The 23,644-nt window shown below is 38.7% G+C and overlaps 1 protein-coding gene across 1 annotated transcript; it reads right to left on the bottom strand.

The window, feature by feature from the left end:
• Nucleotides 1–17,710: 17,710 nt before the first annotated feature.
• Nucleotides 17,711–18,040, bottom strand: LOC145672690 (zinc finger MYM-type protein 1-like). The gene has a single exon (XM_081741856.1). The coding sequence runs from the start codon at nucleotides 18,038–18,040 to the stop codon at nucleotides 17,711–17,713; it is 330 nt and encodes a 109-aa protein (XP_081597982.1).
• Nucleotides 18,041–23,644: the final 5,604 nt, after the last annotated feature.

Here is a 23,644-nt window from a genome sequence, read left to right as displayed (position 1 = left end):
CTAGTTCTTATGATATTCCTGTCGTTTATTCAATCCTCAAGTAGAGGGCACCACAAAATGTAATGTTCCGGTGTGCCAAATTTGCCAGAATCACAGTTTCCGTCTTCTTTTAGTCCAAATCTTTGAAGGTATTGGCCATAGAGGCCGTGTCCCGTGTGAAAGTGGACAAGGCCAGCAGATGGATGAAAGTGGTGTCATTTAAGCGTTTCCCTTATGTTTGGGAATAAGCTATATGTTCTTCTTGCTTTTCCTGAATTATTCCAATCTCTTTGCCACTTGTCTAATATTCCTTTTTCTACATCTTGTATGTTATCCACTTCTATCCCAATTAAGTCCTTTACTCTATTTTTATCCCCTTTTTTGAGCCAGTATGATGCCGCCCGTTGGATTGTTAAAGTCGCGACGTTTAAATCCGTAATAAAGTATAAAAATAAAAGTTAAAATATTTTCGTGTAATATATATGAGGTCGATGGCTTTCGTCTTATATCGTCTTCGTTCTTCCCGCCAGGTGAGGTATTGGGGCGATGTGAGGGGATATGGAGGCCGACTGGCCCGAAGCGGGAAATAATTCCCAAGTAAAATCGTGACGTTTAAATCGGTAAAGAATTACAAAAATGAAAGTTAAAATATTTTCGCGTAACATATGTGAAGTCGATGGTATTCGTCTTATATAGTCTTCATTTTTCCCGCCAAATGAGGTATTGTAGCGAGTGTTAGGGGATATGGAGGCCCACTGGCACGGAGCGGGAACTAATTTCCAAGTAAAATCGTGACGTTTAAATAAGTAAAAAAGAATAAAAATAAAAGTTAAAATATTTTCGCGTAACATATATGAGGTCATTGGCTTTCGTCTTATATCGTCTTCGTTCTTCCCGCCAGGTGAGATACTGGGGCGACTGTGAGGGAAAATAAAGGCCGACTTGCCCGGAGCGGGAGCTAATTCCCAATCAAAATCGTGACGTTTAAATCCGTAAAAAAGTATAAAAATAAAATTTAAATTATTTTCGCGTAACATATTGCTCAGACGCGCCTCTTCTTTATCGGCACCTGAAGATTTGAACCGAAACGTTCTATCATCATTGCAATATCATTGTTCAACCTTTTTTCATCATTGATATTTATTTGAGGAACGGGGACAAGGACAAGGACGAGGACAAGTTTGGTTTTAACAAATCACAACGTTGAACAAGAAAACAAGAAAACAAACATAACAAAACAAACAATAAAATTTGAAAAAAAAACAGAAAAAACAGGATTCTTACTACTACTTATTATCTAATAATGAGTAATCTTCCTTTATATAATCTAACTAATCTACTTTGAGTCTGAGTCGAGTTGAGCTTGATATTCAGGCCTATCATTTTCATTATTCATGGCTTCTGATCTATACTTAGCCTTTCCCGGACTATTTCTTCTTGTGTTTTTACGTTTTGTTCAAGTTTTTCCCTGTATGATTTGTTTTGGTTTCACCTGCGTGTGTAATTAGACTCTCTCCTGTGCGAGAATTTACCACATTCTCCAATTATAACACTAATCACACACATCGCTTAGCACTATTTAGCCATATCCACACTGAATTTTTGTAGTTTGGACACTAGCACACTATCTCACTCCTGTGTGAGAAAAACAACTTAACACCATTTCACTACACTCATTTCACTCACTACATTCCCCTGTCGTGTATTCTTCTCTAATGCCTTGTTTATCTCTTGTTTGATGATTTTGTTTCTAATTTATATTCCTCGGTTGTCTTGTATGTCCTCAATCCTTCAAGGAACGGCTTGGGACCAGGACCCACTCACAGCACTTAGTGTGGGCCCTGGTCAGTGGTGTCCCACCCCCGTCGCACCGAAAAAGGAAATGCCGCCTACGCAGCTTAGTCACGGAGGGTCATGTTATCTTTCGTATTGATTCGTATCGTTATATAGTTCCATAATATCTTTTATATTTGTTTATTGAAGAACACGACGTCCCGCCACCGAAACTCAAAATTCACTCCGGCCCGAAGCATCCGGAGTTCCATTCCGGTTTGTGCCGGGGATGTGTCGAGCCCACATTCACTCACGCGTTTCTTTCCGGGGCACGCGGACTACCAGCGTTCCAGGAGACGACCTCCGGTCCGAAAAGAAAGACACAAACACACAATTCACATAATCTGTTTCTTTCTCTTTCAAATCTGTTGATTCCTTATTGGTTCCTGTTTGCTAAATTCCTTTCCTCATATTGTTTTTTACTCCGTTGTGAAAAATCAGTAGTTATCTTATTTACTAATTGGAAGTCTCTTTCATCGGAGATAATATCTTCCATTCTCCTAGTTCTTATGATATTAGTGTCGTTTATTCGATCCTCAAGTAGAGCGCACCACAAAATGTAATGTTCCGGTGTGCCAAATTCGCCAGAATCACAGTTTCTGTCTTCTTTTAGTCCAAATCTTTGAAGGTATTGGCCATAGTGGCCATGTCCCTTGAGAAAGTGGACAAGGCCAGCAGATGGATGAAAGTGGTGTCATTTAAGCGTTTCCCTTATGTTTGGGAATAAGCTATATGTTCTTCTTGCTTTTCCTCAATTATTCCAATCTCTTTGCCACTTGTCTAATATTCCTTTTTCTACATCTAGTATGTTATCCACTTCTATCCCAATTAAGTCCTTTACTCTATTTTTATCCCCTTTTTTGAGCCAGTATGATGCCGCCCGTTGGATTGTTAAAGTCGCGACGTTTAAATCCGTAATAAAGTATAAAAATAAAAGTTAAAATATTTTCGCGTAATATATATGAGGTCGATGGCTTTCGTCTTATATCGTCTTCGTTCTTCCCGCCAGGTGAGGTATTGGGGCGAGTGTGATGGGATATGGAGGCCGACTCGCCCGTAGCGGGAACTAATTCCCAAGAAAATCGTGACGTTTGAATCCGGAAAAAAGTATAAAAATATAATTTGAAATAATTTCGGGTAACATATATGAGGACGATTGCTTTCGTCTTATATGGTCTTCGTTCTTCTCGCCAGGTGAGGTAATGGGGCCGATGAGAGGGGATATGGAGCCGGACTCGCCCGAAGCGGGAAATAATTCCCAAGTAAAATCGTGACGTTTAAATCGGTAAAAAATTATAAAAATAAAAGTTAAAATATTTTCGCGTAACATATGTGAAGTCGATGGCATTCGTCTTATATAGTCTTCATTTTTCCCGCCAAATGAGGTATTGTGGCGAGTGTGAGGGGATATGGAGGCCGACTGGCACGGAGCGGGAACTAATTCCCAAGTAAAATCGTGACGTTTAAATAAGTAAAAAAGTATAAAAATAAAAGTTAAAATGTTTTCGCGTAACATATATGAGGTCGACGGCTTTCGTCTTATATCGTTTTCGTTCTTCCCGCCAGGTGAGGTATTTGGGGCGAGTGTGAGGGGATATGGAGGCCGACTCGCTCGGAGAGGAAACTATTTCCCAAGTAAAATCGAGACGTTTAAATCCGTAAAAAAGTATAAATTCAAATTTAAAATAATTTTGCGTAACATATATCAGGTCGATGGCTTTCGTCTTATATAATCTTCGTTCTTCCCGGCAGGTGAGGTATTGAGGCGATGTGAGGGGATATGGAGGCCGGCTGGCCCGAAGCGGGAAATAATTCCCAAGTAAAATCGTGACGTTTAAATCGGTAAAGAATTACAAAAATAAAAGTTAAAATATTTTCGCGTAACATATGTGAAGTCGATGGTATTCGTCTTATATAGTCTTCATTTTTCCCGCCAAATGAAATATTGTAGCGAGTGTTAGGGGATATGGAGGCCGACTGGCACGGAGCGGGAACTAATTCCCAAGTAAAATCGTGACGTTTAAATAAGTAAAAAAGAATAAAAATAAAAGTTAAAATATTTTCGCGTAACATATATGAGGTCGACGGCTTTCGTCTTATATCGTTTTCGTTCTTCCCGCCAGGTGAGGTATTTGGGGCGAGTGTGAGGGGATATGGAGGCCGACTCGCTCGGAGAGGAAACTAATTCCCAAGTAAAATAGTGACGTTTAAAACCGTAAAAAAATATAAAAATAAAAGTTAAAATATTTTTGCGTAACATATATGAGGTCGATGGCTTTCGTCTTATATGGTCTTCGATCTTCCCCCCAGGTGAGATATTTAGGCAAGTGTGAGGGGATATGAAGGCCGACTCGCCCGGAGCAGTAGCTAATTCCCGATCAAAATCGTGACGCTTAAATCTGTAAAAAATTAAAAAAATAAAATTTAAAATAACTTCGCGTAACATATATGAGGACGATTGCTTTCGTCTTATATGGTCTTCGTTCTTCCCGCCAGGTGAAATATTGGGGCGAGTGTGAGGGGATATTGAGGCCGACTCGCCTGGAGCAGGAATTAGTTCCCAAGTAAAATCGTGACGTTTAAATCCGTAAAAAAGTATAAAAATAAAATTTAAAGTTCCTTGAAGGATTTAGGACATACAAGACAACCGAGGAATATAAATTAGAAACAAAATCATCAAACATGAGATAAACAAGGCATTAGAGAAGAATACACGACAGGGGAATGTAGTGAGTGAAATGAGTGTAGTGAAATGGTGTTAAGTTGTTTTTCTCACACAGGAGTGAGATAGTGTGCTGGTGTCCAAACTACAAAAATTCAGTGTGGATATGGCTAAATAGTGCTAAGCGATGTGTGTGATTAGTGTTATAATTGGAGAATGTGGTAAATTCTCGCACAGGAGAGAGTCAAATTACACATGCAGGTGAAACCAAAACAAATCATACAGGGAAAAACTTGAACAAAACGGAAAAACACAAGAAGAAATAGTCCGGGAAAGGCTAAGTATAGATCAGAAGCCATGAATAATGAAAATGATAGGCCTGCATATCAAGTTCAACTCCACTCAGACTCAAAGTAGATTAGTTAGATTATATAAAGGAAAATTACTCATTATTAGATAATAAGTAGTAGTAAGAATCCTGTTATTTTCTGTTTTTTTTTCAAATTTTGTTGTTTGTTTTGTTCTGTTTGTTTTCTTGTTTTCTTTTTCAACGTTGTGATCTGTTAAAACCAACCTTGTCCTCGTCCTTCTCCTTGTCCCCGTTCCTCAAATAAATATCAATGATGAAAAAAGGTTGAACAATGATACTTCAATGATGATAGAACATTTCGGTTCAAATCTTCAGGTGCCGAAAAAGAAGAGGCGCGTCTGAGCAATATGTTACGCGAAAATAATTTAAATTTTATTTTTATACTTTTTTACGGATTTAACCGTCACGATTTTGATTGGGAATTTGCTCCCGCTCCGAGCGAGTCGGCCTTTATTTTCCCTCTCAGTCGCTCCAGTATCTCACCTGGCGGGAAGAACGAAGACGATATAAGACGACAGCCATCGACATCATATATGTTACGCGAAATTATTTTAAATTTTATTTTTATAATTTATTACGGATTTAAACGTCACGATTTTACTTGGGAATTATTCCCGCTCCGGGCGAGTCGACCTCCATATCCCCTCACACTTGCCCCAATACCTCACCTGGCGGGAAGAACGAAGACCATATAAGACGAAAGCCATCGACCTCATATATGTTACGCGAAAATATTTTAACTTTTATTTTTATACTTTTTTACGGATTTAAACGTCACGATTTTACTTGGGAATTATTTCCCGCTCCGGGCGAGTCGGCCTCCATATCCCCTCACACTCGCCCCAATAACTCACCTGGCGGGAAGAACGAAGACGATATAAGACGAAAGCCGTCGACCTCATATATGTTACGCGAAAATATTTTAACTTTTATTTTTATACTTTTTTACGGATTTAAACGTCAAGATTTTACTTGGGAATAAGTTGCCGCTCCCGGCGAGTCGGCCTCCATATCCTCTCACACTCGGCCCAATACCTCACTTGGCGGGAAAAATGAAGACTATATAAGATGAAAGCCATCGACTTCATATATGTTACGCGAAAATATTTTAACTCTTATTTTTATACTTTTTTACGGATTTAAACGTCACGATTTTTCTTGGGAATTAGTTCCTGCTCCGGGCGAGTTGGCCTCCATAGTCCCTCACACTCGCCCCAATACCTCACCTGGCGGGAAGAACGACGATCATATAAGACGAAAGCCGTCGACCTCATATATGTTACGCGAAAATATTTTAACTTTCATTTTTATACTTTTTTACGGATTTAAACCTCACGATTTTACTTGGGAATTTTTTCCCGCTCCGGGCGAGTCGGCCTCCATATCCCCTCACACTCGCCCCAATACCTCACCTGGCGGGAAGAACGAAGACTATATAAGATGAAAGCCATCGACTTCATATATGTTACGCGAAAATATTTTAACTCTTATTTTTATAATTTTTTACGGATTTAAACGTCACGATTTTACTTGGGAATTAGTTCCTGCTCCGGGCGAGTTGGCCTCCATATCCCCTCACACTCGCCCCAATACCTCACCTTGCGGGAAGAACGACGATCATATAAGACGAAAGCCGTCGACCTCATATATGTTACGCGAAAATATTTTAACTTTCATTTTTATACTTTTTTACAATCATTCTTAACATGTGGCTGTATGGACTATGTATAAGTGAGTAATTATTATTATTTTCAATCTTAAGAAGCAGATACGCAACCCTTTGGGCATTGTGGTAGGACTGGTTAGCATAACCACTAAGGCGCTTCTCCATATATGTAATAAGACTCATAAGAGCATCTATGTAAGTAAAGTAGGCAACCCTTCATACGTGAGTGTATTGGGGGTTATCCGTAATTTTTCAGGGGACAAATTCGGTTTTTCGCGGCAACCGCGTGGTATGTTAAGATGATGCAACGTAGCCCACCCTTAAGTAGGAAGAGCTCGCAAGGCAAGAAACAGGCAAAGGAGGATACTCAAATAGCGACATCAGCAAACCCAATGTCTATGACCAAGTCAGACGACGAAGAAGCTCGTAAAAGAAGCAGAGAAGAAAGCTCTCCGGAAATTCAAACAACGAAGAAACCAACCATGGAAACATATGGCTTTGACACTATAGATCAATATGAAGCAGAGCTGGACTACCTAGATAATTTGCTAGACTGGAAAAAAGTTGGAACAGGGAAACTGGAACGCTTGAAAAGGAGAATGGTCGTTTGGGTTAAGGACCGCGAAGAGCTGGAAGGGAAACTTTCCCAAATGGAAAAAATCAACGAAAATCTTCAATCAAAATACGAAGAAATATTAAAGGAAAAGTTAATGATGGAAACAGAAATGATGTCTGGGCAAAAAGGATCAAGACTGGAGGACAAAAAACAAATAGAAGATCTTCAAAAGGTTATTGCAATACAAAAAACTGAAATAGAAGACCTTGAAAAGGAAAAATTAGAAATAAGATCCGATAGAGATAAGCACTATGACAGGATGGAAAAAGAAATCCAAGAAAAGACCAAGAAGCTGAGGACATTGGAACAAAATTATGCTGATCTAGAGAAGGAAAATCATAAGCTTCAAGAGAAGATAAAAGATTATGCACAGACAATTGTCAAATTAGAGAGCAACTCATTAGCAGAATCAGCACAACTGAGAGAGAGAATAGCTACTTTAAAATTGGAGAGACAACCGGATGTAACAAAAATATATCAAGAAATGGAATACCTCACGAAAAAACTGGACGAGTTCCAAACCAGTAGAATGGAAGTAGACCAAAGCGGAATGATTATAAGACAACCAACATGGTCAGAAATTGTGAAACAGGATAGAACTATTACAGAAAAAGAAAAACAAATCATGCAGGTGGCAGCAAAAACTAAGCCGGCTATAATCATTCGACCTAAAGAAGGTGAGACAACGAAGGAAACAGCAAGGAGATTAACTGAAACAATCGATCCCAGGAAAGACAAATTAAAAATAACTGGCGTAAGAACGACTAGGGATCTCGTCGTCCTCGAAACAGCAACTAAAGAAGATCTACAGAAAATTACAACAAAAGAAGAAATTAAGAATAACTTTAATTTTGAGGAAAGTAGAAAAAAGAATCCCCTAATGATCATTTACGGGGTTCCGTCTGATTTGAAAGATCAAGAAATAATAGAAACACTAATAGAACAAAATTTTGAAGACAATCTCCAAGAGGAAGCCAAATCCATCAAACCAAGATTCAGAGCGGGAAAGAAAAAGCAACAAAGATGTCACTTAGTTATAGAAGTATCTCCCTTAATAAGGAAACACCTAATAAACAACGATAAGGTATATATCGACTACGAGTCGCATAAGGTTAAGGACTTTTTGGTAGTACCAAAATGTTACATATGCCAAGAGTTTGGGCATGTTGCAAAATACTGCGATAATAAGGAAAAACAGCGATGCCGGTATTGTGGTAGTCTACGCCACAAAGGAGATGAATGTGATGAAAAAGATAAAAAAGTATGTGTTCCGTGCAAACTGCGGCACAAGATTTGCCAGACTCCCAATAGTGAAGAATGTGTATCTTACAGGGTAGCCCGGGAGAGGATTATTAGTAAAATCAATTATGGATAGAAACAAAATCCATAAACAAACAATCAGGAAGAATAAATCACCAAGTAAGAAAGAAAGGGATAAAAGAAGACTGGAACAATTCTTAGAAAGGAAAAGGAAAGGAACATCAAGTACTAAAGATAAAATAGTACAAACAGAACCTCAAGTGGAGGACAATCAAGGTAATAACGAATTTTCTACCCTCTTAGAAAATAGACTAAAAAATAGACATAAGAAAAATAAAACTGAAAAATTGGACAATATCCCAAAAATAGAAGAATCCTTTATAATAGGCAACGAGCAACGTTTTCAACCAAATAGAGAGAACAACATACAGGACAATGCAGTTTCTTCTACGACTACAAAATTCCTAGGAGATGATCCAATCATATTAGGCCCTAGACCTCTATATGAAAATATGGATCACAAGTATAAATTAGCGAAATTGGAGGATAGACAAATTTTAACAATAGCTTTTAGGCAAATTGTGAGGGATTTGCACGAAAAAGGTAGAACGATAACATATCCATCTCTTGAGGAAGTAGACAGGATGGAATTGAGAATCTACGATCTTCCAGCTAATGGCTGGGAACTTATCGATTTGGTGAATGAAGTTTATGAAAGGCGAGGGATCTATTGGAGTATAGAAAATGTATATAAACAGCTAGTAAACGCACATGGCAGGGTCTACTTTGATTTCAGCAAATCAGGTAGGGAGGCAATAGTTCATACGAGGTATGCATAGTCGTAAAAAAATTATAAAAGTAATGCAAAACAATGCTCAGCGATCAAAAATCGCCACAATGGAACTCAGGAGACAGGCAGAAATAAATGAAGTGGATATCGTAGTCATCCAAGAACCTTATTTAGCTAAAAACAAACTTACAACTTTTCCAGCATCTTCAAGGATTTTAATAGGAGGGAATGAATCAAAAGTAGCAATTGCTGTATTGAATAATGAAATTGGGGTACTCAAAATTGGCCAGTATTGTGATAATTGGTTGATCTGTGTAGAAATTAACTACAATGGAAGAAGTTTTTGGCTTTTAAATTCATATTTTCAATTCTGCATGAACACTGAAATTTTTATTGATAAAATACAGGAAATTATTCAACAAAACCCAAATAACGAGTATATATTAACCATGGACGCTAATGCCAAATCTGTTCTTTGGGGATCCCCTGAAACTGATAATAAAGGTGAATTGATAGAGGATTTTATAAATCAAAATGGATTAATTATATTGAACAGGGGTAATAAGCCAACTTTTGTGGGTCCCATGGGCTCATCCCATATTGATATATCACTATGCTCTCCACAATTGGAGACATGGATAAAAAATTGGATGGTACAGGAGAGAGTAACCACCAGCGACCATGAAGTAATCACATTTGAAATAGCAAGTGAATGAAACGAAGAGCAAATTAAGAATAAATATAATATAAATAAAATCGATTGGAGCAAAATTGAGAAAAACTTAGAATTACCTGAAATAAGCAATTTTGAAGATATGAATGAATTGGTATCCTTAATAGAAGAAAATACAAAAAAAAGCAATAGAGGCTTCTACTCCAGATTTGGCTCCTAAAAGAACATATAATGGTTTTTGGTCACCAAAATTAGATCGCTTAAAAAAATTAGTCAAAGCTAAACAGAAAAGTTATCAAGCAACCTGGTCTACAGTCTTGAAAAGAAGAAGATTAAATGAATATAGAGAAATCAAACTAAAATACACAGAGGAAATATTAAAGGCCAAGAAAATAAGTTGGGAACATTTTTTTAAAAAAGAATTTAGAAATGGATCCATGGGGATTCCCATATAAACTTGCTATGCAAAAAATTAATCCTCTGACCCTATCAACGTTAAAAAATGAAGATGGTTCATTTACTACTACTAGAGAGGACACATTGTCGAAATTAAGTAACAAATTTTTTCCCAAAGATAATCAGGAAGATGATACGGAGGAACAGAAAGAATTAAGAAGCAAATATTTGCAACCCATCGCATTGGCAGCAGAAGAAGATATCGAACTAACGGACAATGAGGAAGTTGAAACAATAATAAATAAACTAAAAACTAAAAAAGCTCCAGGATTAGATTGTATAGTAAATGAGATCTACAAAAATAAAAAGGATATTTGGACTCCATATCTAACAAAATTGTTCAACACACTACTTAAGAAGCAGATATTTCCCTCGTTGTGGAAAGAATCGAAATTGCTAATTTTGTTAAAAAGTCAGGAGAAAGATTTAACAGAAGTGAGTTCTTACCGTCCAATCTGCCTTTTGAGAAACATCTCAAAATTATTTGAAAGGATAATAGCAAATAGAATTCGAAAGTATAGGAATATTGAAGATGATAGTTTACAATATGGTTTCAGAAAGGGCAAATCTACGGAAGATGCCTTAAATGCATTTGTATATCAAGTTAAGGAAAGTAGCATGGAAAGAAAATATGCATTGGCCCTGTTTTTTGACATAGAGGGAGCGTTTGATAACTTATGGACGCCATCCCTCATTGAAAGGTTAAAAGAACTAAATTTACCACAATATTTAGTAAATATAGTTAGGAATTACTTCTTGAATAGACAGATCATCATCCATGAGAACCTGGGAAATATCAAAGTTACTGCACAAAAGGGATGTCCACAAGGATCGATCTCAGGACCATTGATGTGGGATTTGGAATTTCAGCCGTGTTTAGAAAGACTGAACCAATTAGAGGAAACTGAACGAGTAATTGCTTTTGCTGATGATTTGGCTGTAATAATCTCAGCAAACTCTAGAATAGAATTGGAGAGAAAATCAGCACGAATTATAAACGAATTACTTGATTGGTGTGGAAAGTCTAAGCTAAAAATCTCTGAGAGGAAAACGAAATACATGATTTTTGGAAGTAAATTATTAAGAGGCCCAATAATTAAAATAGGCACCAGTAAGATCGAGAGGGTATCAGTATTTAAATATTTAGGGATTATGATAGACGATAAACTGAATTTTGGAGAGCATATTAATTATGTTACTCAAAAGGGTCATAAAGTAACAAATAAACTCATTTCATTGGCTCAAACAAATTATAGGCTACCGAAAAAATTAATTAAGACTTGTCAGGAGGTAATCCTAAGCGCCTCGATGAACTATGCTTCCAGTGTATGGGCACATCGATTATTAGAGAATAAATCCTTAAAAGCAAAAATAAATCGCCCACAAAGAAACCTTTTAATTCGGCTCGGTGGCGCCTTCAGCACGACACCGCACAGCGCATTGTGTATTTTGATGGGTTTCAAACCAATGTATTTAATAGTAATCCAGAGAGCGGCAACGTATTGGTATAAAAAAGGAAATTTAAATAAGACGAAAGAACTCTTAGGGATCAAAGCAGAAAAACTGGATGAAATAGAAAGGCAAATCCAACAAAAGTGGATACAGGACTGGCAACTAGATAAAACATCAAGAAGATTATTTACGTTTATTCCAGACGTTGGGACGCGACTTAAATGGAATTACTTCAATCCCAACAAAGGACTAATTCATTTCCTAACAGGACATGGTCCCTACCCAACCCATCTTTATAGAATCAACAAGAAAGAACATGATAGGTGTGAATGTGGAGAACTAGGGACACCTGAACACAGTGTTCTGTGGTGCCTGTTCCTGGAGGAGCACTTGCGAATTCGTGACCAAATTAGACAGAAGGATATTAAAGCTATTTTGGAAGATGAAGAGGATTATAGAATCCTGGCACATGTAGCAGAGGAATACTCAGAACTATGCAAAAAAGCATTCTACAGAGAAAACACAAGCTAAATGGACATAAAATATGGAAAATAGAATGAATGAGGATTCCTTCCTCCTGGACCGAAGGAAACTTCTGGAAGCGCTGGATCTCCGCGCCCCCAGGAAGGAGGTTGATTGATGGTGTGTGAGTGCCTAGAGCATTCTCGGTCTTTTGACTGGTAAGGAACTCCGGATGCTCTGGGAGTGTGTGTGTGATGCGATGGTGATAAAATGAGTGGGAATAAATATACACTAATATGTAATAGAAACAATCATATATAATAATATACGAAATTGTGACATGAAGACTCGGAAATAGAGCATCATCTCGAAGCCGCTTCGCGATCCGGTCACGATAGCGTGCGACTTCCCGTCCGTGTGTACGCGGCGGCGGGACACAACTGACCAGGGCCCGCACTAAGTGCTCCGAGTGGGTCCTGGGCCTCATGTCGATACTCACGGTCCGTTTTTTGATGTGCAGGATGAACCGAGATCAATGAATAATACAGCTACATTAACAAATACAGCCAAAATCATAATTTAATCATAATTAAAAAAAAAAATCAGAGAACCAACTTTGTCAGCATGACACTTATGTGCATTACAGAAAAGTGATGTGTTTAGTGAAGTGATGTGTGTGCAGTGTTTAGTGAAGTAATGTGTACATAGTGATTATTAACCACACAGAGGAAACCATGACACAGGAGAGGAACACACACACAGGTGAAAATCATTTAGGTGAGAAACCAAGATTAGGAAGAGAACAGCATTAAGCAGACACCGAAATTATCTGACTGGAGATCAGAGCATAACAAAAAATTTATTTTATTTTTTTTCGTGCTATTTTAATGAACTCTAAAATCAATAAGACGAAAATTGTAGATTTTGGAAATATTAAAGAATTATCAACATAATATACATGACGATTTAGGTAGGAGCTAGATAGCAATCGAATTCTGTTAAATATTATGATAATAAAATTTTGGTAGGAATTAGATAGTAATTATATTCTTGTTAGTTAGCAATATTGTTGAGATAGCTCAAGTCCATTTTCTTTTTCTTTTCGTTTTCTTTTTGTTTTTCAAAATGTTTTGTTTTGTTGTTGTTCATTGTTGTTTGATGTTGAGTGTTGTGGTTCCGTCCTTCCCACCCTTTTCCTTGTTCCCTTTTTCCCTTCAATTATTGCAAATAAAGGATGATGAAAAAAGGCTAAAGAAAAATAAAATGCGATGATGATAGCCCGTTTCGGTTAAAGTCTTCAGATGCCGAAACTGAAGAGGCGGATCTGAGCATTAAAAAAAAAAAAAAAAATATGTTACCACAAAATCTTTTAACTTTTATTTTTATACTTTTTTACGGATTTAAACGTCACGATTTTACTTGGGAACTAGTTCCCGCTCCAGGCGAGTCGGCCTCCATATCCCCTCACACTCGCCCCAATACCTCACCTGGCGGGAAGAACGAACACTATATAAGACGAGAGCCACCGACCTGATATATGTTACGCGAAATTATTTTAAATTTTATTTTTATACTTTTTTACGGATTTAAACGTCGCGATTTTACTTGGGAATTATTCCCGCTCCGGGCGAGTCGACCTCCATATCCCCTCACACTCGCCCCAATACCTCACCAGGCGGCAAGAACGAACACTATATAAGTCGAGAGCCATCGTCCTCATATATCTTATGCGAAATTATTTTAATTTTAATTTTATACTTTTTTACGGATTTAAACGTCACGATTTTACTTGGGAATTAGTTCCCGCTCCGGGCGAGTCGGCCTCCATATCCCCTCACACTCGCCCCAATACCTCACCGGCCGGGAAGAACGAAGACGATATAAGACGAAAGCCACCGACCTCATATATGTTACACGAAAATATTTTAACTTTTATTTTTATACTTTTTTACAGATTTAAACGTCGCGATTTTACTTGGGAATTAGTTCCCGCTCCGGGCGACTGGGCCTCTATATCCCCTCACCCTCTCCCCAATACCACACCTGGCGGGAGGAACGAAGACCATATAAAACGAAAGCCATCAACCTCATATATGTTACGCAAAATATTTTAACTTTTATTTTTATACATTTTATGGATTTAAACGTCGCGATTTTATTTGGTAAATAGTTCCCGCTCAGGGCGAGTCGGCCTCCATATATCCACACCCCCGCCCCAATACCTCACCTGGCGGGAAGATCGAAGACTATATGAGACGAAAGCAATCGACCTCATAAATTTTACGCTAAAATATTTTAACTTTTATTTTTATACTTTTTTACGGATTTAAACGTCACGACTTTACTTGTGAATTAGTTCCCGCTCCGGGCGAGTCGGCCTCCATATCCCCTCACACTCGCCCCAATACCTCACCTGGCGGGAAGAACGAACACTATATAAGACGAGAGCCATCGACCCGATATATGTTACACGAAATTATTTTAAATTTTATTTTTATGCTTTTTTACTTATTTAAACGTCGCGATTTTATTTGGGAATTATTCCCGCTCCGGGTGAGTCGACCTCCATATCCCCTCACACTCGCCCCAATACCTCACCTGGCGCGAAGAACGAAGACCATATAAGACGAAAGCCATCTCCCTCATATATGTTACGCGAAAATATTTTAACTTTTACTTTTATACTTTTTTACGGATATAAACGACACGATTTTACTTGGGAACTAGTTCCCGCTCCAGGCGAGTCGGCCTCAATATCCCCTCACACTCGCCCCAATACCTCACCTGGCGGGAAGAACGAAGACTATATAAGGCGAAAGCAATCGTCGTCATATATGTTACACGAAATTACTTTAAATTTTATTTTTTTATTTTTTACGAATTTAAACGTCACGATTTTACTTGGGAATTAGCTCACGCTCCGGGCGAGTCGGCCTTCATATCCCCTCACACCCGCCCCAATACCTCACATGGCGGGAACAACGAAGACGATATAAGGCGAAAGCCATCGACCTCATATATGTTACGACCAAATATTTTAACTTTTATTTTTATACTTTTTTACGAATTTAAACGTCACAATTTTACTTCTGAATTTGTTCCCGCTCCGGGCAAGTCGGCCTCCATATCCCCTCACACTTGCCCTAATACCTAATCTGGCGGGAAGAACGAAGACTATATAAGACGAGAGCCATCGTCGACCTGATATATGTTACGCGAAATTATTTAAAAATTTTTTTTATACATTTTTACGGATTTAAACGTCGCGATACTACTTGGGAATTAGTTCCCGCTCCGGGCGAGTGGGCCTCCATATCCCCTCACACTCGCCCCAATACCTCACCTGGCGGGAAGAACGAATACCATATAAGACGAAAGCCGTCGACCTCATATATGTTACGACAAAATATTTTAACTATTATTTTAATACTTTTTTACGGATTTAAACGTCAGGATTTTACTTGTGAATTAGTTGCCGCTCAGGGCGAGTCGGCCTCCATATCCCCTCACACTCGCCCCAATACCTCACCTCGCGGGAAGAACGACGATCATGGAAGACGAAAGCCATCGACCTCATATATGTTACGCGAAATTATTTTAAATTTTATTTTTATACTTTTTTACAGATTTAAGCGTCACGATTTTACTTGTGAATTAGTTCCCGCTCCGGGCGAGTCGGCCTCCATATCCACTCACACTCGTCCCAATACCTCAACTGGCAAGAAGAACGAACACTATATAAGACGAGAGCCATCGACCCGATATATGTTACGCGAAATTATATTAAATTTTATTTTTATACATTTTTATGGATTTAAACGTCGCGATTTTACTTGGGAATTATTCCCGCTCCGGGCGAGTCGACCTCCATATCCCCTCACACTCGCCCCAATACCTCACCTGGCGGGAAGAACGAAGACCATATAAGACGAAAGCCATCTCCCTCATATATGTTACGCGAAAATATTTTAACTTTTATTTTTATACTTTTTTACGGATTTAAACGTCACGATTTTACTTGGTAATTATTTCCCGCTCCGGGCGAGTCGCCCTCCATATCCCCTCACACTCGCCCCAATACCTCACCTGGCGGGAAGAACGAAGACGATATAAGACGAAAGCCGTCGACCTCATATATGTTACGCGAAAATATTTTAACTTTTATTTTTATACTTTTTTACGGATTTAAACGTCAAGATTTTACTTGTGAATTAGTTGCCGCTCAGGGCGAGTCGGCCTCCATATCCCCTCACACTCGCCCTAATAACTCACCTGGCGGGAAGAACGAAGACCATAAAAGACGAAAGCCATCGACCTCATATTACGTTAAATTTATTAATAATCCAACGGGCGGCAACATGCTGGCTCAAGAAAGGGGATAAAAATATAGTAAAGGACTTAATTGGGATAGAAGTGGATAACATACAAGATATAGAAAAATAATATTAGACAAGTGGCAAAGAGATTGGATAATTCACAAAAGGCAAGAACATATAGCTTAATCCCAAACATACGGATCCACTTTCTCACGGGACATGGCCTCTATGGCCAATACCTTCAAAGATTTGGACTAAAAGAAGACGGAGACTGTGATTCTGGCGAATTTGGAACACCGGAACATTACATATTGTTGTGCGCTCTACTTGAGGATCGAATAAACAACAGGAATATCATAAGAACTAGAAGAATGGAAGATGTTATCTCCGATGAAAGAGACTTCAAAGTAGTAAGTAAAATAACTACTGATTTTTTGCAACGGAGTAAAAAACCAGATGAGGAAAGGAATTTAGCAAATAGGAACCAATAAGGAATCAACAGATTTGAAAGTGAAAGAAACGGAGTGTGTGAATTGTGTGTTTGTGTCTTTCTTTTCGGACCGGAGGTCATCTCCTGGAACGCTGGTATTCCGCGTGCCCCGGAAGGAAACGCATGAGTGAATGTGGGCTCGACACATCCCCGGCACAAACCGGAATGGAACTCCGGATGCTTCGGGCCGGAGTGAATTTTGAGTTTCGGTGTCGGGACGTCGTGTTCTTCAATAAACAAATATATAAGATATCAGTGGCGGCTCGTGCTTTGAATTTTAGGTGGTGCACAATACATGGTGGCCCAAAAGTTGGTATATACCCCTGCATTGATCAAGTATAACATTCTAGTTTATGGATTTATTTGCTTCGGCTCTTCTGAGCTTAAGATATAAGTAAAATACATTAAGAACAAATAATAAAGAAACTAAGTCTATCTGATGGATAACAATAAGAAATGATATTAAATGCAATGAGCTGATCAGTACGGTACTGTATACCTACTTTTGGACCACTCATGACCTCGTATTTTTCATTATTATTCATATTATTATAAATAATAGTAATAGACAACAGGCTATAGGTTAGTGGCGATTCATGACCCAAAGATTTATTAATGAGAAAAGTACTAAGTATTTCTCAATTAATAAATAGAAAATTTAGTGTAAAGAAAATAAATATTTACCCTACTTGTAGAGAAAATCCATTCTTCTTTCTTTGCTTCTGGCAAACTTTTCAATAACTTTGTTATTAAAGTCCTTGATTCCCATAATAAAGTCTCTTTCAATTGATAGCATTGCAAGAGCAGATAACCGTTCCTGAGACATCGAATTTCTCAGAAATGTTTTCACACGTTTCAATGTGTTAAAGCAATGTTCTGCTTCTGATGTTGTCATTGGAATTGTAACGATAATTTTTAGAAGTTTTTCACATTCACTAAACGTTGATGACAAATTATTTTCGCAAATGAAATCTAATAAACAGAGAGCACCAGACATTGCTCTGAACTCTTGCATACCGTAAATTACACCAAGTTCCGTTCGAAGTTTTTTCAGATCTAACAAGGATACGCGTCACATGTCGCTTGCAACTGTTCGTCAGGGAAATGTGTGTTGTACTTCAAAAAGTTGTTGGGGGTAACCAGAGAGGCTGCAGTAAGGTGTCCACTGAAGCTAAATCTGTTTTTGGCCTGGCAAGCAATAACATCACACACCTCTTTCGCTTCTCTTTTCCACGCGGAAATGTATTTTCTCCTTTTCTCAGGTGGTTCACATTCAACGTCACCAATATTCTCTCGGACTTCCAATATCTTTCGCTCAAAAGACTGGAGAATCTCTCTGACGTAAACAGCATCAATGTCTCGTTTCTGCAATTGATTGTATAAGATGTCGACGTGAGGCATTATAGAATGAAAAAATGACAGCCAAAAGTTGAAACTTTCCCTTTGTAAAGTTTCAATATGACGGGATGCTTGGTCGATGGTACTATTATTCAAGTCTGTATTTTGGATTGTTTCGAAGCACCTAATCAGCTCTTCTCTATATTCATAAACAGTGTTCACACTCCGCAAATTAAAATTCCATCTCGTTGGAACAGATCGTGGAACCCGCTTTCTTACTATGTCGTCCAATATAGATGTCCGCTGTGGAGAATTTGAAAAGAAAGTACAAATACCCTGTAGATTTGCAAAGAAAATCTTGACATTTCTATTAGTCGACGCTGCATTTAACATAATCAAATTGAGTTGATGAGCATGACAGTGAACGTAAGCAGCACTTGGATAATCTTTTCTCACAATAGCCTGTACACCACCAGAAGAACCACTCATTACTGCAGCACCGTCGTATGTTTGTGATATCAACTTCTCTTTATTATTTACCACGTGGAGACCAACTTCTTCAATAATACAAGAAGCCAAAGTTCGAGCGTCGTGTTTAGAGGGAGTGACGAAGTTCCAAAATCGTTCCACTGGTTTGCCATTGACAATGTACCTGTAGACAATCACCATTTGAAATACGTTAGCTACGTCACTTGTTTCATCTGCTATGACAGATAAAAATTCCGCCTCTCTTATTTCCTGAGCGATTTCTTCATGGCATACTTCAAGCATGCAGTGGAGAAGCTCATTTTGTATAATTTTTGAGGTACCCTTAAAAACTGTTGCGCTTTCTAAATGACTTTTGAGAGCGCTGTCAAGTTCAGCACTAAAATTAATTAATCCACGAAATACGCCTGGATTTGAAGAAGAGTCTGTTTCATCATGCCCTCTTAAAGCCAGTTCGAAGGCGCCACAAAACCGAATGCAATTGATAATTGTATTGAGCACGTACCTGTTTTGCGTCACTTTTTGATTGTGGTTCTGAATGGACAGCCTATAACCAGCATCCAGTTGAGCAGCAATATTCACATTTCCCAACACAGTTAGATTAAGAACGTGTTTTATATGGGCTGACGAATTTTCATGTTTTTTTATTTTGTCGTGCAGATGCTGGATATCCACAACACCTTTTTTACTCCACGCATCTTCCCCTGCCCCGAACAACAAACACAGAAAACAAAACAAAGCATTTTTAATTTCACATCCACATAACCACTTATGCTGTTCGTGCAAATTTGGATTAAACATCCTTGTAAATGTTCGTTTCGCACTTCTTATTACTTGTGTTATATTGAGAGTCGGAATCGGCCTTCCGATGTTTTTCACAAGTAGCTTTGCTTCTAAACTTCTTTTTGAAAACGGCTCATTTAACAGAGACGTTACAGAATTCATTGTTACTTCACGTATATAAGGGACAGACATAATTATGCAATCACAGCAATCATGTTCCAATGAACAACAAAGACTGGTACACGCACGCACACACACATACACAAACACACAACACTACGAACAGATTCGACAATTCGATCTCACTAGCAGCTTCGTGAACATACTCCCGTCCGACTCTAAATAAAAGATTTTTTCCAGTGTGATTTATTTTGCGTTAAAAGAAACCATCGAAATACTCCCCCTCAAAGACCTTTTAGTAAGAGGGGTGTTAGCCCTTATTTAAGCAGCCAAAGGCGTGGGTGCTAGTAGGCGGAAGGGGGAAGTAGAAAAGGACAAGGGTTTCGTTCCGTATGTTCTACATTGTTGTGCGAGGACATTGGTTAGTTGAGGGCTTGCAGTCCGCTTTAAAATCTCATCCCCTCCTCCAATTAACGCTCTTTTTTTGCTCTTCAAAAAAAAAAAAGAAAAATATTCTGTCTACGCTGCCAAATTTCTACTCATTCAGATACAAGTGTATTAAATATTGACACCCTCAATCTATCTTCACTCTTCACGGGGTCGCCTTTACTGTCTTCATAGCTGCCTTTATCTTACTTGGTTGACAGAACCAATAGTTATGAGCACTTGGCAATCCCGCATTTAGGCAAGGCACAAGTTTTTTCTTTTTTTTTCCCTCTATGCGACTTGGATGAGCGGACTATTCCCCTTCAGGCGAGAACCGTGTCAACCAATATTGCAGGGGGAGGGATGGTGGAGAATTTCCCGTTCCAAAGCGTTTCGTTTTGGAAAACTTGTGTTTGTTGGTAGAATTGTTTGTAAACGATCTGCAAACATAGTAGATTCGTATAAGGCACTATAAGAATCCTTGCACCTCGCAACCCCCGCAGTAGCCAAGCTGGGGAGCTTGTCAAACTCGCAAGCAGAAAGCTATTAGCCAACCCCATTTGAAACGCACTTCTTTAAGGAAAGATTATGTTGACAATAGAACGAAAAGTGATTTAGCACAAATAAAAATTGAAAATATTGGAAGGAGGTTTGTACAAACATGCAAACATTAAGAGAAACCGCCGCTGTAAGATATTATGGAACTATATAAAGACACGAATCAATACGAAAGATAACGTGACCCTCCGTGGCTAAGCTGCGTAGGCGCCATTTCCGTTTCCGGTGCGACGGCGGTGGGACACCACTGACCAGGGCCTACACTAAGTCCTCTGAGTAGGTCCTGGGCCCCAAGGCGTTGTTTGAGGGATCGAGGACATAGAGAACAACCGAGGAACATAAATTAGAAACAAAATCATCAAACATAAGATAAACAAGGCATTAGAGAAGAATACACGACAGGGGAATGTAATGAGTGAAATGAGTGTAGTGAAATAGTGTTAAGTTGTGTTTCTCACACAGGACTGAGATAGTGTGCTAGTGTCCAAACTACAAAAATTCAGTGTGGATAAGGCTAAATAGTGCTAAGAGATGTGTGTGATTAGTGATATAATTGCAGAATGTGGTAAATTCTCGCACAGGAGAGAGTAAATTACACATTCAGGTGAAACCAAAACAAATCATACAGGGAAAAACTTGAACAAAACGGGAAAAAAGAAGAAATAGTACGGGAAAGGCTAAATATACATCAGAATCACTGAATAATGAAAATGATAGGCCTAACGTCAAGTTCAACTTGAGTCAGAATCAAAGTAGATTAGTTAGATTATTTAAAGGAAGATTACTCATTATTAGATAATAATTAGCCGTTAGGATCCTGCTTTTTTCTGGTTTTTTCAAGTTTTTAGGTTTGTTTTGTTGTATTTGTTTTCTTGTTTTCTTGTTCAACGTTGTGATTTGTTAAAACCAACCTTGTCCTCGTCCTTCTCCTTGTCCCCGTTCCTCAAATAAATATGAATGATGAAATAGAGGTTGAAGAAAGATATTGCAAAGAAAATAGTCCGTTTCGGTTCAAATCTTCAGGTGCCGAAAAAGAAGAGGCGCGTCTGAGCAATATGTTACGGGAAAATATTTTAACTTTTATATTTATACTTTTTTACGGATTTAAACGTCAAGATTTTACTTGGGAATTTGCTTCTGCTCCGGGCGAGGCGGCCTCGATATCCCCTCACACTCGCCCCAATACCTCACCTGGGAGGAAGAACGGAGACCATTTAAGACAAAACCATCGACCTCAAATATGTTACGAGAAAATATTTTAAATTATATTTTTATACTTTTTTTCGGATTTAAACGTCACGATTTTACTTGGAAATTAGCTCCCGCTCCGGGCGAGTCGGCCTCCACATCCCCTCACACTCGCTACAATAGCTCACCTGGCGGGAAGAACGAAGACGATATAAGACGAAAGCCATCGACCTCTTATATGTTACGCGAAAATATTTTAACTTTTATTTTTATACATTTTTACGGATTTCGACGTCACGATTTTACTTGTGAATTAGTTCTGGCTCCGGGCGAGTCGGCCTCCATATCCCCTCACAGTCGCCCCAATACCTCACCTGGTGGTGAGAACGAATACTATATAAGACGAGAGCAATCGACCCTATAAATGTTACGCGAAATTATTTTAAATTTTATTTTTATGCTTTTTTAGGGATTTAAACGTCGCGATTTTTTTTGGGAATTATTCCCGCTCCGGGCGAGTCGACCTCCATATCCCCTCACACTCGCCCAATACCTCCCCCGGCGGGAAGAACGAAGACTATATAAGACTTAAGCCATCGACCTGATATATGTTAAGCGAAATTACTTAAAAAATTTTTTATACTTTTTTACTGATTTAAACGTCACGATTTTACTTGAGAATTAGTTCCCGCTCCGTGCGAGTCGACCTCCATATCCCCTCACACTCGCCCAATACCTCCCCCGGCGGGAAGAACGAAGACTATATAAGACTTAAGCCATCGACCTGATATATGTTAAGCGAAATTACTTAAAAAATTTTTTATACTTTTTTACTGATTTAAACGTCACGATTTTACTTGAGAATTAGTTCCCGCTCCGTGCGAGTCGGCCTCCACATCCCCTCACACTCGCTACAATAGCTCACCTGGCGGGAAGAACGAAGACGATATAAGACGAAAGCCATCGACCTCTTATATGTTACGCGAAAATATTTTAACTTTTATTTTTATACATTTTTACGGATTTCAACGTCACGATTTTACTTGTGAATTAGTTCTGGCTCCGGGCGAGTCGGCCTCCATATCCCCTCACAGTCGCCCCAATACCTCACCTGGTGGTGAGAACGAATACTATATAAGACGAGAGCAATCGACCCTATAAATGTTACGCGAAAATATTTTAACTTTTATTTTTATACTTTCTTACGTATTTAAACGTCACGATTTTACTTGGGAATTATTTCCCACTCCGGGCGAGTCGGCCTCCATATCCCCTCACACTCGCCTCAATACCTCAACTGGCGGGAAGAACGAAGACGATATAAGACAAAAGCCATCGACCTGATATATGTTACACGAAATTATTAAAAATTTTATTTTTATACATTTTTACGAATTTAAACGTCGCAATATTACTTGGGATTAGTTCCCGCTCCGGGCGAGTCGGCCTCCATATCCCCTCAAACTCGCCCCAATACCTCACCTGGCGGGAAGAACGAATACCATATAAGACGAAAGCCATCGACCTCATATATGTTACGACAAAATCATTTAACTTTTATTTTTATACCTTTTTACGGATTTAAACGTCACGATTCTACTTGGGAACTAGTTCCCGCTCGAGGCGAGTCGGCCTAATATCCCCTCACACTCGCCTTAATACCTCCCCTGGCGGAAAGAACGAACACTATATAAGACGAGAGCCACCGACCTGATATATG

Source organism: Thermobia domestica, chromosome 16 (genome assembly GCF_964235325.1).
Source record: "Thermobia domestica chromosome 16, izTheDome1.hap1.1, whole genome shotgun sequence".
NCBI lineage: Eukaryota > Metazoa > Arthropoda > Insecta > Zygentoma > Lepismatidae > Thermobia > Thermobia domestica.
Note: the sequence above shows the minus strand (reverse complement) of the source record. Positions and strands in the feature narration are given on the sequence as shown.

Bases quoted from the DNA above. Each gene is read 5' to 3' on its own strand.
- LOC145672690 (XM_081741856.1), bottom strand. From the start codon at position 18,040: ATGCAAGAGTTCAGAGCAATGTCTGGTGCTCTCTGTTTATTAGATTTC.